Here is a 15,520-nt window from a genome sequence, read left to right as displayed (position 1 = left end):
GCTTCACAAGGTTTACCTTTCTTAGCAACTTCCATTTCTTCTTCTGTCCAGCGTGATGTTTCCACAGGCTCCGCAGAAGCTTAAAGAGAAACAAAGACACTGATGAGAGAAGAGACCAGGATTCACTATTATGGCACCAATCATGCATCCCACAGTCAATTAATCTATTTACATTAAGGCTTGTTCAAGTCATTTGGGAAAGCTGCTCTTCTCAGTGGGAAGTAGTCAGTCTCCATTAAACCAAGTTAGAGATATAGTAGGAACCACCACAACTGCAGCACAATTCAAGACTATTCTGCCTACAGAACTGTGATTAATTATCTGTCTATTAATTATTAAGGAAGACTTGTAAGTAACTTAGATATATTTGCCACTAAAATTGTATTTAAACTGTCAATGATTACCATCAAGTACTAAAAGCGGCAATGCAACATGCTATATATAAGCTAGTTCCACCTTATTTCACCGACTGCTGAGGAAAGCACTGAAATGGTTTTTTATCGATTAGAGGGTATCAAGAAATCTACTATTCTTGTATTCACTGAGTCTCCTACCGGACAGAGAAAAATAAAGGAAAACAAAAAACCAGTAAGTAAAACCAAGCAGGAAACTAAGTATGATTCAATGCAAAATACTTTTCATTAATTTCTCTGGATTTTATATCGTTCTGTTTAAATTTCTGAATGGCATTAAGCTGCAACAGCCTCCATTTCCTTTTCATACAATATGCCATTACACATAGCATGCAACACGGACCCTTCAACAGCTTCCACTAACAAACCATAAAAGTAGGACACTATGAGGTATCTGATCCACTGAAAAGCTATTTTGGATTTTCCAGAAAACTCTGCAAAAATGGTTTAAAAAAAAAAAAAAAGACAGAATCGAAGACCACTACTGCTTATTCTATTTGCTGACCAAAAAAAAAAAAAAACCCAAACTGAGCAAGAATACCTATCACCATCTGATGTTTACAGTTAAACGATAACTCATTTGCCCACTTACTCTGTTCTTTATGACATGCGGAACATGCAAAAACAACAGAAGAGTTTTTGCAATTCTAAAATAGCAGCTGCTTGTAACTGCCCAGTTGAAGAGCTGGGAGCAACAAACTGCCACAGCAGAGCACGGCAGGAAAAAAACAAAACTGCCCCACCACCCTGGATAATTATTTACTACGCACAAGGGGTATACTGTTTGCTAGTATTTCTGCACCACAAATCATGTCAGCCTTTTCAGACAGGCAGCCAGAGACAGCGTAGTCTTTTGCAACCATACCTGCCGAGAAAGTGACATTTTATTTCAAAGAAGGCTCTTACCTAGGATCTAGTTCAGATTATAAAACTCCCTAAAGTACCCAAATATCAGGCTTACTTATTTAACAATAACCTCTGTGAGCTACAGCCTGTAAGTCAATCTGTGTCAAAGGCATTTGGATCTCTACAGATCCATCGTTAACCCTGCAAAGAGGAAAAAAGGAGTTACCACAGAAAGGCTGAACTGCCCTTTTTTCCCCCCACGTGGTTCTAACAGAGTCATCTGATTACACATGTACTATTCATGAAGTTACACTTGTAAAGTTTAACTGTACCACACAAAATTATAAGCAGGCCTAAGAATAAAGACATAATACTAAAAGAAAAAAAAGTGCACTGCACGCACAGAAAATAGCCTTATGTCAGTGAAGAGCCTGACGACCAGATGGGTCCCCGAGTGCCTTATAAAAGCTACTCACAAGGTTCTGGTGGGGGTGGAAGAGGCGGCGGTGGCTCTTCAGTGGCTGCAGCTGCAGCAGCATTTGCTTGTGCAGCTTCGTTTGTCATTGATCTGGTGATTCTGCCCTTCCGACGACCTTGACTATTGGCAGTTTTTCGGCCCCTAGGAGTGGCCTGCTCCCTTTCCTCTGTTTCCTCTGGTGCAACTTCAGTTTTGTCCTTTTCTTTGGTATTCTCTCTGGGAATAGTTAAAATATAATTCAGTCACAGTCAGACAGCTGTTATGGGCAGATATTCCTGAATATGGATGTAAAAAACCCCAAAAAAACAACAACAAACCCAAACCAAACCACAAACAAAACTCCACAAACCCAAAAGACGCCTTTAAGTGAAACAGAATTCACTTACTGCCCACAATTTAGACTTGCTAGAGAGCAACACAGATACATGATATTATCAACTTCAAGGAAAGTATGAATACTGGGATAGAACATATGAAAAAAACCCAAACCAACAAGGTGTGAAAATTATTAGATGTGCAAAAAAGTAATCCTATGGCTTCTTCCATCAGTCTGATTAGTTCAGCAAAGCAGAGAAATTGGTATGTCCAAAAAAATTTTTATACACAAAACCTACCCTAACTAGGAACAGTTTTCAGTCCAGCTTTCACTGTCAGATTAATGCGAATCCTGGCCTGATCTTTGCAAAAAACTGCAATCTAGCGTGAATTAATGCACTTTCAGTACATATACTTACTTAGATTCCTCCTTCTCGTCCTTTTCCTCCTCATCTTTCTTTTCCTCCTCTTTTTTCTCTGCTTTTTCTGCTTTTTCCTCTTCTACCTTTTCTTCTACCTTTTCTTCTTGAGAAGGACGAGCAATTTGTTGCTGAAATGAAATGAGATTTACACATTATAACAACCTGATCGCACTAAGTGCAGCAACTTGTACTCAGCAGAAACACTGATGCTCCCACTGGATAATATTTTAAATTACAGTCACTGCACACTGGTCTACACAACAGTAAAACGCCTCTGCCCAAAACTGTAACACCCATCTGCACCCTGAAATCATAATGAACGTGATGTTCCAAGCATTATCTCCCAGACTTCAGAAGTCCCCTTTGCCACAGAATGTGCAGTTTCTATCTATTAGCTGTATATATCGTCAGAACCTCTCAATTTGATTTCTCTTGTGTTTCTTCTGGTCAGCTGTCCCATTCAGATACGGTATTTTGTCTTATGAATTCCATGGAGGCACAGGCTTCTTCTGCAGTGTGAGCACAGAGGCGATAATGTACACGTACATGTGTTGACAAATACATGTGCTGTTGTATGTCACTAAAAATGAACAGCTACGTTTTAAAAGTGCTTGGAGAGGTCTGACCAACACCTCGCGTAGTAATGGTGTCACTCCTCTCAAATTTTATTTTTAACGTTGTCCATTTTAAAATAGTGAAACCTGAGAGCTCACAACTTGGAAGCAGAAGATCTTGCAGCATGAACATTATGACCAATTCTACGCCATCTTCTCAAAACCGTCATTAGTAATTAAGAAATATAATTCAAAAAATTTCAGAATTATGGATTTCAGACTTATGTTTCCAGTGAATCTATGGAAGAAAAATTATAGCCTAGAATTATTTATTTATTTATTTAACTATAGTCTTTATTGAAATGATAGTTTTACAAGCACATAAGCACTGACAAATGACAAAGGAATTACCATTACTCATAATTATACTAAGGAAAACTGCACAAAACAGTATTTACGCATTGTCTGTTAAGGGACTCTCACTTCTTATCTTTCATAGCAATCCAGACGGCTACCACGTGCAAGTATCTCATTTCAGAAAGCACATAAATTTGATTTAAACTTTCCAGAAGATACAATCTGCTTCAAACAGGAACTAATGGAAGAAATTTCTGTTATTGAATGTGATCACATAGAATTACCAGCATGACCCCTTTCAGCTGCTAAAAAAAAAATAATTAAAAAATAAACTAAGAAACAGAAGAAAAAATTGTGGCATTGTTTTTGCTATTCCTTATCACACAAAAAATAAAATAGCCTCAGCATTCCCTGCCTGACTTGGCTGTTAGCGGTGGCCTAACATTAGACAGGCCAAATATCCTCTGATGTTTTAAGAAAGCATTTGAAAAAAATGATACTGCTCATACAGAAAAAAAATCCCAAGTATTAGGAAAGATCTGTCAAATGTAACTATAGAAAAGATTTACTTAAGTTTTACTGTTGTAACCATCCCTAAACGTATTTAGGAGTCTAAACATTGTTTTTGCCACCCACAATGATATATCTGCAAACGGTCAAACCATCTTGCTTTCCAACACTGCCGAGTATCTCTGTCCACAGCTCGGCTGCAAACTCCTTCCTCTCCAGCTTAAATTACCAAGCAGTAGTTTTCTGCTACTAAATAAACCATGTAACCCACTCCCCAAACTCCCAGAACCCTTACACGAAGCAAATGGTAAATAAATTAATTCTCCTGACAGGCCTCAAAAGCCAGCAACCCGCATCAAGCATCTAGAGCTTAATCCATACTGCCCATGCACCCAGAATAGTATCTGTAACAAGGTGATCTTCCGAGTGCCCCAGAAAAATCCAAGCCTTCTGTACTAGGCACTGTACAAGAAGAAAGAGAAAAGAAAGCCCAAGGCTGCAGGTGAGGTTACAGCGGGCACGACTCCAGTTAATGGTGAGGGGAGAAGGAAGAGGAAGAAAGAGTGCTCCTCCTCCTCTCTGAAAATATATAAGTTTATTGAAAACGCATGATCACAGTTTAAATTCTGCCTTAAATGTATTTTCATAGGAAACTACGGAATGCAAGAGAGGGTGGGAAGTCAGATATGGCCACACCAAGGGAACCACACGCTGGAGCTGACACTGAAGGGGCTTGAATGGGTTAAAGAAACCACCTCTGTCGGACCAGTCACCCATTCAGAACCCAGTCACCCATTCAGAACCACAATACCCAGGTGCTCTCCACAAAAATTCCGTGTGTGTAGAACCCACTTGTTCCTTACTGGGCATTAAACTCTGAGTCAACTTTAAAAAAAGCAAAATACATATAATACTTATATAAAAGCTACCTTTCAAATAAATACCCAAGGACACTTGGCAATTCATGGAAAGACAAGAACAAAGACCTACAAGACTGCGGTTCTAGGACTTCATTAACTCAGATTTTACAATCCACTGAAAAATTCCTCAAAATAGGCTTTTCCTTTCCACAGAGGAACCAACCCTCCTCTAAGTGTAGCAGCAGGTGTCACTGTTTCACTAACAAAACTGAGGCTGGAAACAGTCACAAAAAGGACTTGTTTTTGACTTTTTAATAATGTGAACTGGAGCAGAAAACCCAAACATTAACCACTATCATCTTGCTGCAAATTATTAGCATTTAAGACCCTGGCACTACTTGGTTATGCAAAAACTTCCTTCAAGCAAGATGTCCGAGACATGCTAAGATAAATTATTTCCATCGTGCTAGATAGATTGGCCTCAAAGGCAAGGGGTTTAAAATTGCATTTTCAGAAGAAAAAAAAAATTAAAAAAATAAAAAGCTATATTTTACATATAATCTATTTAAAAAACAGTTGCTGAAAATACCCTGTTCTTTTTGCCTGGCTAACTTAACATCATCACACTTTGTAAATAACAGGGTTCTCTATTTCACAGTTAATTTACTTAACATTCATAATCAATAGGTCAAGTGCAGGTTAAACACAAACCTTAAAACAGTTGAAGCCTCAGTCAGCGACGTACCTGCACATTCATCTGTTGATTAAAACTTTTACTATCCAGGCAAGGGGATGGGCTTTAACTCGGGGCACGATTCAAAAGGACAAACCCCACTCCAGCACCGACATCACACAGCTCTTTCGCAGAGGCCGCCTGACCCAGCAACGTGTTTATTCCAGGAAATTGTGTCATTCTGCCACTTAAGCTGCCTACGGCGGAGTTGCCCATCTCACATACAACCTTCTAATCTCACCGGGGTCACCCGAGGTAATCCCCACCGAGCCGGGCTTGATTGGCCGTCACAGACATACAGCAAATTTCTGTCTAGTCACATCACTGGGCCCTTCCACCTGCTGCGAAGGGAGACGGCTCCGGCCACCGCCAGCTGCCTGTGCTGCCCAGGCAGCCAGGCACAGAAACACTCCCCTCACCGACCACCACCAGATTGCAACGGAAAACTTCACTGGGAGAGAACCTCCATTCCATCAGTTACTTAAGGAATTCTCTATAATCCATGCAAAAGCATCACATACCCACGCGTTCTTCCAATACTATTTTAGAAACTTGCTCTTTGTTTGAAAAGTCACATTTGGTTTAAGACACGCTTGCTTAGTTGCCTCTAAGTGTTCTGGAACGGTTTGGCTAACATTTTATAATAAGGCCTTTCTAGACCTATTTGAGGAGAAAAACATATCAGAATTCAATAAACCTTACGTCTCATAACACGACATGCTTTAATCCAGCATTCATCTTCTCTAAAGTAAAAGCCTCCACGCTGAAACTTGAGTCAAGTTGTACTCACAACATTCTCTGAAGGATTTCACCATCATTACCATTAGTATCTTCTTCACCACAATATTCTATTTGCTTGCCTTCTAATTCACAAAAATATATGAACTATTAAGAGTTTAAGCTGAAGCACCTGTTATCGGCATAGGCACATCTTGGTGCACATCGCAAGTCTCACAGGACTTGTGTTTGCCCATCAGCAAAGAAGCTTCACGTTGTTGCTCTGAGATATGAAAAATATCGGCTCCCCACAAAGCTGGGGTGTGGGAGGGAAAGGGGGGATGAACTGCAATCTGCAACTCTAAGATAAAAATTCTGGCAAGCAAGGCACTTCAACACTCTCAAGTGCTTTTTTACTAGCTGTTAGTGATGTTGCTAATTAATCATTAATAAAATTAAGAAATATAAATACGATTTTTGGTACCATGTAATTCCTTACTTTATTAAACACACTAACCACAATACTTCTGAATTTAAACTGCCATAAATGGTAAAGTTTCCCATTTAGAATGTTTAGCGTATTCCTTGCAAATACACCTCAGCATTCTTCAGTGCTATGAAGTCCAACACATGAACCTTCTAGCAGTTGCCCGAAGTTTAGTGATCTGCTGTAGTACTTAATGCTGACCAACAACCAGCAACTAGGACCTACAACTCTGTTAAAATTCAAGAAGAGCTAGTAATTTGAGTATAAATCAGTATTCAGAGGAGCAGTTCCAAAGTCAGGCAGAGCAGCTTGGGTTTCCTTCCAGAGTGAGCTAAGTTCATGCATCTATGCCCTTGTGTACAAGGCTGTAATTAAAATCTTTCGAGTTTATATGCATTGTCCAAGGAAAGCAAACAACTTATGGATTGAGAAATCCATTCAAATTTTGAATTCTACCAGCTCCAATACTCTCAAGTTTAACAATGTTGAAAGACAGTTAAATACAGGGTTATGATCTTCTGAATATCTCAAAACTTACAGTTACATTGCATTACAGCTTGAGCCAGTTCTGGCTCCGCAACTCTTAGAAGAGCTCCAGAAGAACAGCACATGGCAAAGATATTGCTCAACCTATGTATACTTACTACGACAACACCAATCTCATTTTATACTGGAATATGAAACTGATTCACTTAAAATGGCAGCATTATCTGTGTTTAGTGTCCACAGTGATTGTCTACATTTTAGACAAAAACTCGTTTATTTCCATCTTCTTTGTATTTGCCATACATCCATACTTTCATTGGAATCTATCACGATCACTAGTCACACAATAATACACTTCTACTAAAAAGCATTATTAGGCTTAAAAAGTCTAACAGAAGTTCTGGCAAAATACAGGATACTTCCAGTATTCTCACCCATCACAGCAGTTCACAACTGGTCAAAGCAGAAGCTCTAACTAAATCCTGTTCAGAATGAAAGTGACCTTATCCATAGGCAATCCATAATTTGTGGGGTACAGACAAGTAAGTCTTCTGTGACCTGACCTCTCCTCTTAGAACACCAAACTATAATTTAAAAGGTTTAAGTACAACAGCATCACAGAAGCACGCCACGACGACTGTTTCTAGCAAACAGGATCATCTTATCAACTGAAGCTGTTTGCAGCAAGTTTCTTTTATATTTCTATTGCTGGGACTCTCAGAAAACTTATGTTATTAGAAAACAGGGTTCACATATCCTGAAGTGTAATATTTAGTTGATTTGCTGCTTTGCAGTTCCGTACAGATTTGCGCAGTCACAATACCTTGAAGTCTCAGCAATTTTTAGTATCGCTGCTGAGATAGGACTAAATCAAATAACCCACAGCTCTTCAGATTTTAATATCTGCAGATTTCTAAAACCCTGAATTTGAGAAGACTGTCCCCTCCCACCCTCATCAAGCTTCAGTTCCAACAAAGCACTGGGTATTTCTTCAGCACATCGTATCCATACAGGTTTCCAGCTGTTAGATTAATTTTAAGGATGCTAACTCGAAATACCTGCAGGCTTGGTTGTTACATCTAATACTCTCTTCAGGTACTTTATTTCATATATGACCTTTTTTCCTAACCTTGTCACTGACATAGCTTTTATTCTATTTTCAGTACTTCCTGAATACCTGTTTCTTAATTTTTGTTTTTATATGTATTTATATGCTTTTTGTACATAATATGCTGTTTTCCCCTCCAAAGACTTCCAAAACTTCCAGAAGAAAACTTCCTGGATCAGCAGAATTTTTTTTATTTGCATGCATTAAATTGGTCTCTTTCTTTTCGCTATTAAGTTCCAGTTTGACTTTGAGCCTGACCACGAAATAAAGATCCCTATTAATTTCTGCTTTTTGACAAACATTGACATAATAAGTGATTATATATTTTCCACTGCAAATCACACGCTAAACATAATTCCTGTTGGCTTCAACACAGAATTTAATGTTAACTTCAATGTCTATGGCAGGGTCCTCAAATGGAATGAATTTTCGTATAGGAAAAAAGAGTCACAAACGTGCAAAGGAAGAATATATTCCACAGAATTAAAAGCAAACTAACCAAGAACACCCTTGAGGTCAGAATTCCTTAAGTTTAAAAAGGGCAAAAATGTAGTAAGATAAAAATAATTATTTTTCCTTCCCCTCCCCATACTTGCTATATCAGATAGCAAGACAGCTGTAAATATGAAACAATAAAATAACAATATTCAAGTGACAAATAAATTTCAGATACCTGGTTTCTTCCTCTGCGTTTACCATAATTCCTTCGCACAAGGGCTTTATAATTTTCATTTTTCTTGGTCAAATAATAATATAATACACAGTCGGGAACATTCTAAAGCGAAAAAGCAAAAAAATAATTAGGTTTTACTGGTATAAAAAAAAAATACGGTTTTAGTATTTAATTTCTCTCAACACTTCAGTCCCTAGACTGAAATAAAACTCTATTAGATTTGTTTGCTCAGCAGGGAAGCCAATTCACACACAAATATAACAATATAACTATGCACATAATCGTAGCGTTAAACACAGGTCCCATGTACGTATGATATCCCTCAGCTACTCTCGTCTGCATGATTTAATCTATACTAGACAATTTGCAAGTTTGAAAGCTTTTATTTATCATAATAGCTGTATACATTCAAGATGCTGCTGTAAGCCTTAAGAAATCCTAACTCGCCATTACTGCTTACATCTGGTCTGCCAAATCAGTTCTAAAGACTAGAATTAGTTCTAACGACTAATTCAGCCAGCAGCAGGATCCCACCGACTGGAAAATGGGTGGCAAGATTTCTTAGAGTTAGCAGAGTGGCTCAGCAGAGCCATTATGTCCTTATCTAAACAGTGAGAGAGCTAAAGAAGCTTACCTGCTTCAAAAAGAAAATAAATCAAACCCAAAAGCAGCGCCATTTTCTTTTATTGCTGTCAATAGTGTCATTTCACTAACTTTTTTGTCAGATGTTTGCATGCACTGATTATGTTACTGATCAATTATTACAAAATCCTGTGAAAGCAGTAACTTTTTTTAGACCTAAAATTTTTTCCAGGAAGAGAAAACGATGCTGGGATAAATGACTTACATTTGGAAAGTTAGGGATCCCACCCTAGGCTCTACTTACATTAAAAAAGATCTTACCTTTCGTTCCAGGTAGGAAGCAATTAGACCAAAGTTCTTGGGATGTTGGACAAACCTTTTATAAATCAGAAATTATTTAAGTTTAACACCATAATTCACGATCAAATACGCAAAGCAGTCTTCCAAACAATCTTTTCCATCAGCAAGCCTTTGATTTACACAACTGAAATTAGTCTAAAAAGCCCAGTTTTCAAATTGTGCAAATTTAGAAATAAGCACCTGAAATTAGCTATTAGCTGATATAATGAGATCATATACCTACTTTTCTCATTTTAATCTTATCACAGAACTAAAGTATTTTTAAGAGAATTTCTTATCTAAGGACTAAATGCATGTGAGCCTACTCACTTGAAAAATAAGTAGAGAAGTCTAAAACTTTTGCAATTCATTCATCCAACTAAGAACATCATCAAATATTATTGCGCAAAAGCTTCAGCATTCCCTATTGAACTGATGTTTACTGTGGGGTGAGGTATTTAACTGTCATTTGCAACATAATAAAAATAAAAGATAAGAAAGCCCATTACTTTTCCTTAAAAATCTCTTTCTCATGGTCGGTCCAGACATTCATGAACTGTCTGTCTTTATAAACTTTCATGGGATCCTCCATCAGACCATTCATATTAATAAACTTCACTCGTCTTTGTTCTGCATCAAACATCATGGGAGGAATGACAGAGAGCTGACGCATTTGTTTTTCATTATTCTACAGGCAAAGAATAAAAGAAAAAGTAAAGAATACACAAAGTTGCTACTAATGTTCACAATTACCGAATTACACAACTCTTTAAAGCTCCACCACAGTATACATTCACAGTTAGTTTGAAACTTCTTTTTGTCCGCTTTTTAACTCTTCTAGAAGTTGTGACTATCCCAATGAACATTTACACAGTCAGCTAAAGGGAAGTGTGTCGCAAATGATGAAAAACTAAAATGGGGCACAGGGTTTTAGAAAGGAAGAGTTTTCACATGTTTGTTAGAGCTGTAAAAAACTAGCTTGTAGCAAGCCTGCAATGAACACGGACACATAAGAAAAATCTAGGACAGATACAATTAGGAAACGTAACCCTTAAAAGAAAAGTATTTGTAAGACCTGCTTCAAGCCAAACTTCACATAGACTCCTCCAACCAGCCCAAAAAGGTTTCTCTTATCAAAAACCCAAACCCTCTGAAAGAGACCTTTCACTGCCAGTAAAAGGATATGGAGTCATTTGCCGTGTTGCTACAGCAAAGTACGGACAAGAGCCTCACCTCCTGCTCAGAGAGTCCATCAATGATTTCAGAAATCTCATGTTCACTTCTAGCAATAGTGGCTGAGAGTCCAGCCCCTCTCTGACCAACTCTAGAATTAGGGAAAAACAGAAGTAGTAAGGATAAAGTGGAAAGCAGCTGTATTTTCAGATTTTGTACACAACAATGACAACCTTCAAAAGTCTTTAAAATACTGTTACCAGTCTCCCAAATTAATTAGGGCTGTTCTTTCTTAAGTAGCATCAGAGTACAAACTCTGTTCATGTGCTGCAATTTCAAACAACTGCTCGGTTTTACAGGTGAATTTGCAAGGCTCAGCAAGGGCACGCTTGAGTCAACATCAAAAAAGGAGCGTTACAACCGATTCCATTGCAAGTAGAGGCTTTAGATACACTAACAGCCTTCTGCTGAGAAATATCCACCAGTGGCACAGAAATCATCATCTTAGTGAAAGACAGCTTTTTTTAAAAAAAAAAAAAAAAGAAAAAAAACACATTAAAATTGCCGTTCATCAATTTGGTGAAGTTACTAATACAGCACTGAGATTCACTGCAACAAAGGAACACTTTTAACTTTTGAATTGATGGAGAGTGCTGTAATTTGAAAGAATTTTTCAGCTAGTGATCTTTACACTTAAGAACACCATAATAGTATATTATGGCATGTGGGTCAAAAAGCATTTCAGAGATAAACATGACTGACAGTCACAGAGACAAAACATCTTCGGTTCCTCAAAGATTTTACCGAACTAATCAATTTGCACAAAATCTGACAAAAAAACCTTAGTATTTACACAGCATTAATATTACAAGCACAGCCACAAAGATGCCACTACATTAGAGATCATAAATATAACGTAAAGAGACGGCCCCTTCCCAAGTAGTTTGCAATTACAAAGATGTGATATATTCTGAATGTAAAACCTTCTTACAGATAGGAGTTCTGTTTCTGTTCTAACAATTTACTTTCTTTTCCTCTTTTCTTGATTCCACAAAGTCAGATCTTGCAGACTTCACAATATATTGCAAACTATCTGCTTTTCCTATATTTTATGAAGTAAGGGAATTTAGACAGATGGTTAGGAGAGATAATGAGACGAAATCTTTACGGGGCTTGAACTCTCCAAGGTGTATTAAAACGATTTCAAACATTAGATAAACAGATTTGAACACAGATCTGAATCAAACTTGACCTAATTCTAATTTAAAGCACTACCAACAGCACCGTAGATAAAGTGAACTCTCAAATGAATTGCACTTCATGCCTTTTAAGACTCTGTACAGTTTCCATTTAGCAAACGTCTGATAGATTAAAATTAAGTAATAGCGACTTAATTGTCGTAGCTCTTGCATACTTCAAGTACAACAAAAGATCACTCAAATTGTTAATTAAAGTCAAATGATTTTGGAGTGTGCAGGCTAATGTATATAGGGATCATCAAACAAAGGAGTAACACAGACACCCCGTGACAGAAAAATACTAAGCATAAATTAGGGCGTAGGCCCAAAATGAATAAGCTTGCGTGAAGCTGATGCTCCAATTATCTTAAGACCAACTGCACAAACCTCTCTGTGCATCCGAACAGCTTCACTCACACAGCCTCCCCAAGCACCACAACCTAACTAGCCTCTGCTAATTAGCCCTTCTTCTGCAGTCCTTTTGGAAAAATATGGGGTTTGATGGCAGATCAAAAGAGGGGGATAGGAAAGGAACAATGTGGACATCCCTAAAGCAATGAAAGAACATTTTACTTCATACTGTATGATAACACTAATAGTCTTTTTTTAAAGACTAAAATGATGAACGTAAAACCTAACCAGTAAGCTAAACTAATTTTGTTATAAATAGTTTTAAAACTTAAGTCCTAAGAGGTATTTTATAGGAATATTTCAAATCTATGGTAATACCTTTGGAATCGTTCTTGCTGTTCTCTTTGCTTGCGGATTTCTGGAAATTGTTTTTCATAGTACTCTCTTGTTTTGCTCTCCTTCGCTTTCCTGCGAGGATTATTTTCTATCCTGTCAACTTTCTTCTCCCATGCCTCCATCAGCTGATCATAGCGTTGACAGATTTTCTGTTCCTGTTAAATTCCAAAAGTAAACCTTGAACTAAACACAAACACGCTTAGTGATGAGTACCCACAATGTGGCTGAGCTCTGTATTTTTCCTGCTCTATTGGCTTTCCATTTTGAAGATGACATATACCCAATTTTCAGCAGAGAGAAGGTGAGGAAGTGGATAGTTTTTTTTTTTTGTTTTCATTTATTTTATCTTAAAATTTTAATTAACAGAATGTGGCTGGAATCATTTCAGTATATCCTCAAGCTCAGCAATATGTAGAGGGCTGCTCCTACATGAATAAACTAAGACTGTAAGAACAAAAATACTTCATTACATTTTCATGGGGGAATCTTCCAATCTGATGTATAATCTTCCGCTATTCTTAATAATAAAAATGATCTTTCAAACACCACTCAAAACAGCCTTTTGACTTTGTATGTTACTCGCTACCACAGCATGTAAGAGAAAGCATTAAGTCAATTAATACTGGTATCCAATGTACACAAATTTGATTAAAAATGCTGTCCAACTGAAAAAAAACTTGGCCATCTGCCCCATTTTCTTTTTGATACTATAGCTGCTATACAAGAAAAGAAGTTCAGGGAGAGGCCAGGCGTAACAGTTAAAGATTTTCACCGGGTCTCTTCCATTCATAAAGAAAACAAAAGAAAAAAAGCTTTTTCCTTATTGTACTTTAGATGGATTTCAGTCAAATGATCAACAAACCACAATTATAAACCTGCCGTTTACTTTCCAATAAATCAACATAATTTTAGCTTAAGATCTTATTTTTCTAATGAATGGGATTTACAAGACAAATTTGGGAATGCAAGTCAAGGATCCAGAGAGAAAACCAACCACGTGCCCTTTTTACAAAAACATGATAGTATTACCCGTTGCTTTCTTGCATGATTTCTTCTTTTAAAGAATAGAATTAGCTTTTTCCTCATCACCTGGTTTCTGGAAAGTGAAATTGGAAAAAAATAAAACATGAACTACATAAGAATCAAGCACTTCAAAATTACTCAAAGCCCGTATGGATTCTAGATGCCAGATCATTATTACAAGAAATACTTTTTGTAGTAGAAAAAAAGAGGGAAAGTTCCTCCTGATGAAACAATCATCTAGCTAATACTGTATTCTATCAGAGAGAAGATTCCTGAAGAAGGCTGGAACAAGCAACTGAGACACAAAAGCTTCCAATTTCAAGCTAGGTGCTCTCCTTCACCACAAGAGAGATATTACGCCAAAATGAGTAAATTTAGCTTAAGATATTATGATTTAGAAAACTATTATCATCGCAATTCAATCCTTAAGAGTTTTACAATATATTAATAAAAAATTAAGTATTTTGGAACTGCTGTACAGCTACATTTGAAGGACTGGAGAAAGATTTACTTTAAGAGAAGTTTTTAAAGGACAACCATCTGTAGGATTTTTCCTGTACTTACAAAATATTATGAAATGGTACTAAAAGTTACAGCTCTTAGTAATATGCACGTAACTCACTATGCATTTCTTCACATCTGAAACTGACAATTTATTTCTTCTTTTGGGAAAACTGGTAGTATAGAAATTGGTTAATGAATAAAAAAACCTTACGAAGACAGTAATGTTCTTCAACAAACTTGAATCAGGATAATCATGCCACAGCAGTAAAGTTTGCCTCAAAAACACTGATATTTCAGTTTCAAAGTGCGACATGAAAATAAATATTTTCCTGCCAGTTACCATCCTAGAGAAGCTATGAAAAGGCCTTGGTCTTCACAGTTAACAATAGAGTGGCATTTCCTCAAAGAGGATTTATAAGGAATATGCACTTTTATGGCAGCTACAATTCAGCAATTATTTTCACCAAAGTGAAATCCATATTTTGAAAATAAGTTGATTTTTACTGCCATAGAATGATCACTATTTTGCTATTTCAACACATTGCTACAGAGTAAGATCAATACTGGTTTGACACAGACGCATTAAAAAATAAGACCTTATTTTACAATATGAATTGCTTTCTGTAGAGAAATGAGTCCACCATTATCTCTGCAGAACTGAGACACTCAAAGGAATCAGTTGCAACTTAATGGACATTTGAATTTGAGTACAAATAAGCTTAATTAAAACATTTTAAAATTAATTTATTAAAACTTCATTTCCATTAATAAAAGATATTTGCTTCAGAGAACTAAAAAAGTTAACTCATAAAAATTTGAGAAAAGAGTTCTACATTTAACAAGGAACAAAAAAATTAGTTTTCCCTCAAAATCCACGTTTCTTCCAGAAGATGACAACCAGTTTACTTCAAATCACTGAATTTGGTTTGCCCTAAATAACAAGGAAGTGTAGCAT

The 15,520-nt window shown here is 37.0% G+C and overlaps 1 protein-coding gene across 3 annotated transcripts in view; it reads right to left on the bottom strand.

Moving 5' to 3' along the window:
• NCOR1 (nuclear receptor corepressor 1) overlaps positions 1–15,520 on the bottom strand; it is a 71,340-nt gene that overhangs the window by 28,810 nt on the left and 27,010 nt on the right. For 2 of the 3 annotated variants that reach the window (XM_054209314.1, XM_054209316.1), the window contains exons 9-17: positions 14,068–14,134; positions 13,021–13,193; positions 11,114–11,204; positions 10,390–10,568; positions 9,863–9,917; positions 8,960–9,061; positions 2,472–2,602; positions 1,736–1,953; positions 17–79 (exon numbers count right to left, since the gene is read on the bottom strand). In XM_054209314.1, the coding sequence (XP_054065289.1) occupies positions 17–79; positions 1,736–1,953; positions 2,472–2,602; positions 8,960–9,061; positions 9,863–9,917; positions 10,390–10,568; positions 11,114–11,204; positions 13,021–13,193; positions 14,068–14,134 (1,079 nt within the window). Of the gene's footprint in view, positions 1–16; positions 80–1,735; positions 1,954–2,471; positions 2,603–5,500; positions 5,998–8,959; positions 9,062–9,862; positions 9,918–10,389; positions 10,569–11,113; positions 11,205–13,020; positions 13,194–14,067; positions 14,135–15,520 lie in introns of those variants that run through there. The other variant, XM_054209317.1, reaches the window with a different exon arrangement.

The sequence above is a fragment of the Rissa tridactyla genome, chromosome 7 (assembly GCF_028500815.1).
Source record: "Rissa tridactyla isolate bRisTri1 chromosome 7, bRisTri1.patW.cur.20221130, whole genome shotgun sequence".
Lineage (NCBI taxonomy): Eukaryota > Metazoa > Chordata > Aves > Charadriiformes > Laridae > Rissa > Rissa tridactyla.
This window is presented reverse-complemented; position numbering and strand designations above follow the sequence as displayed.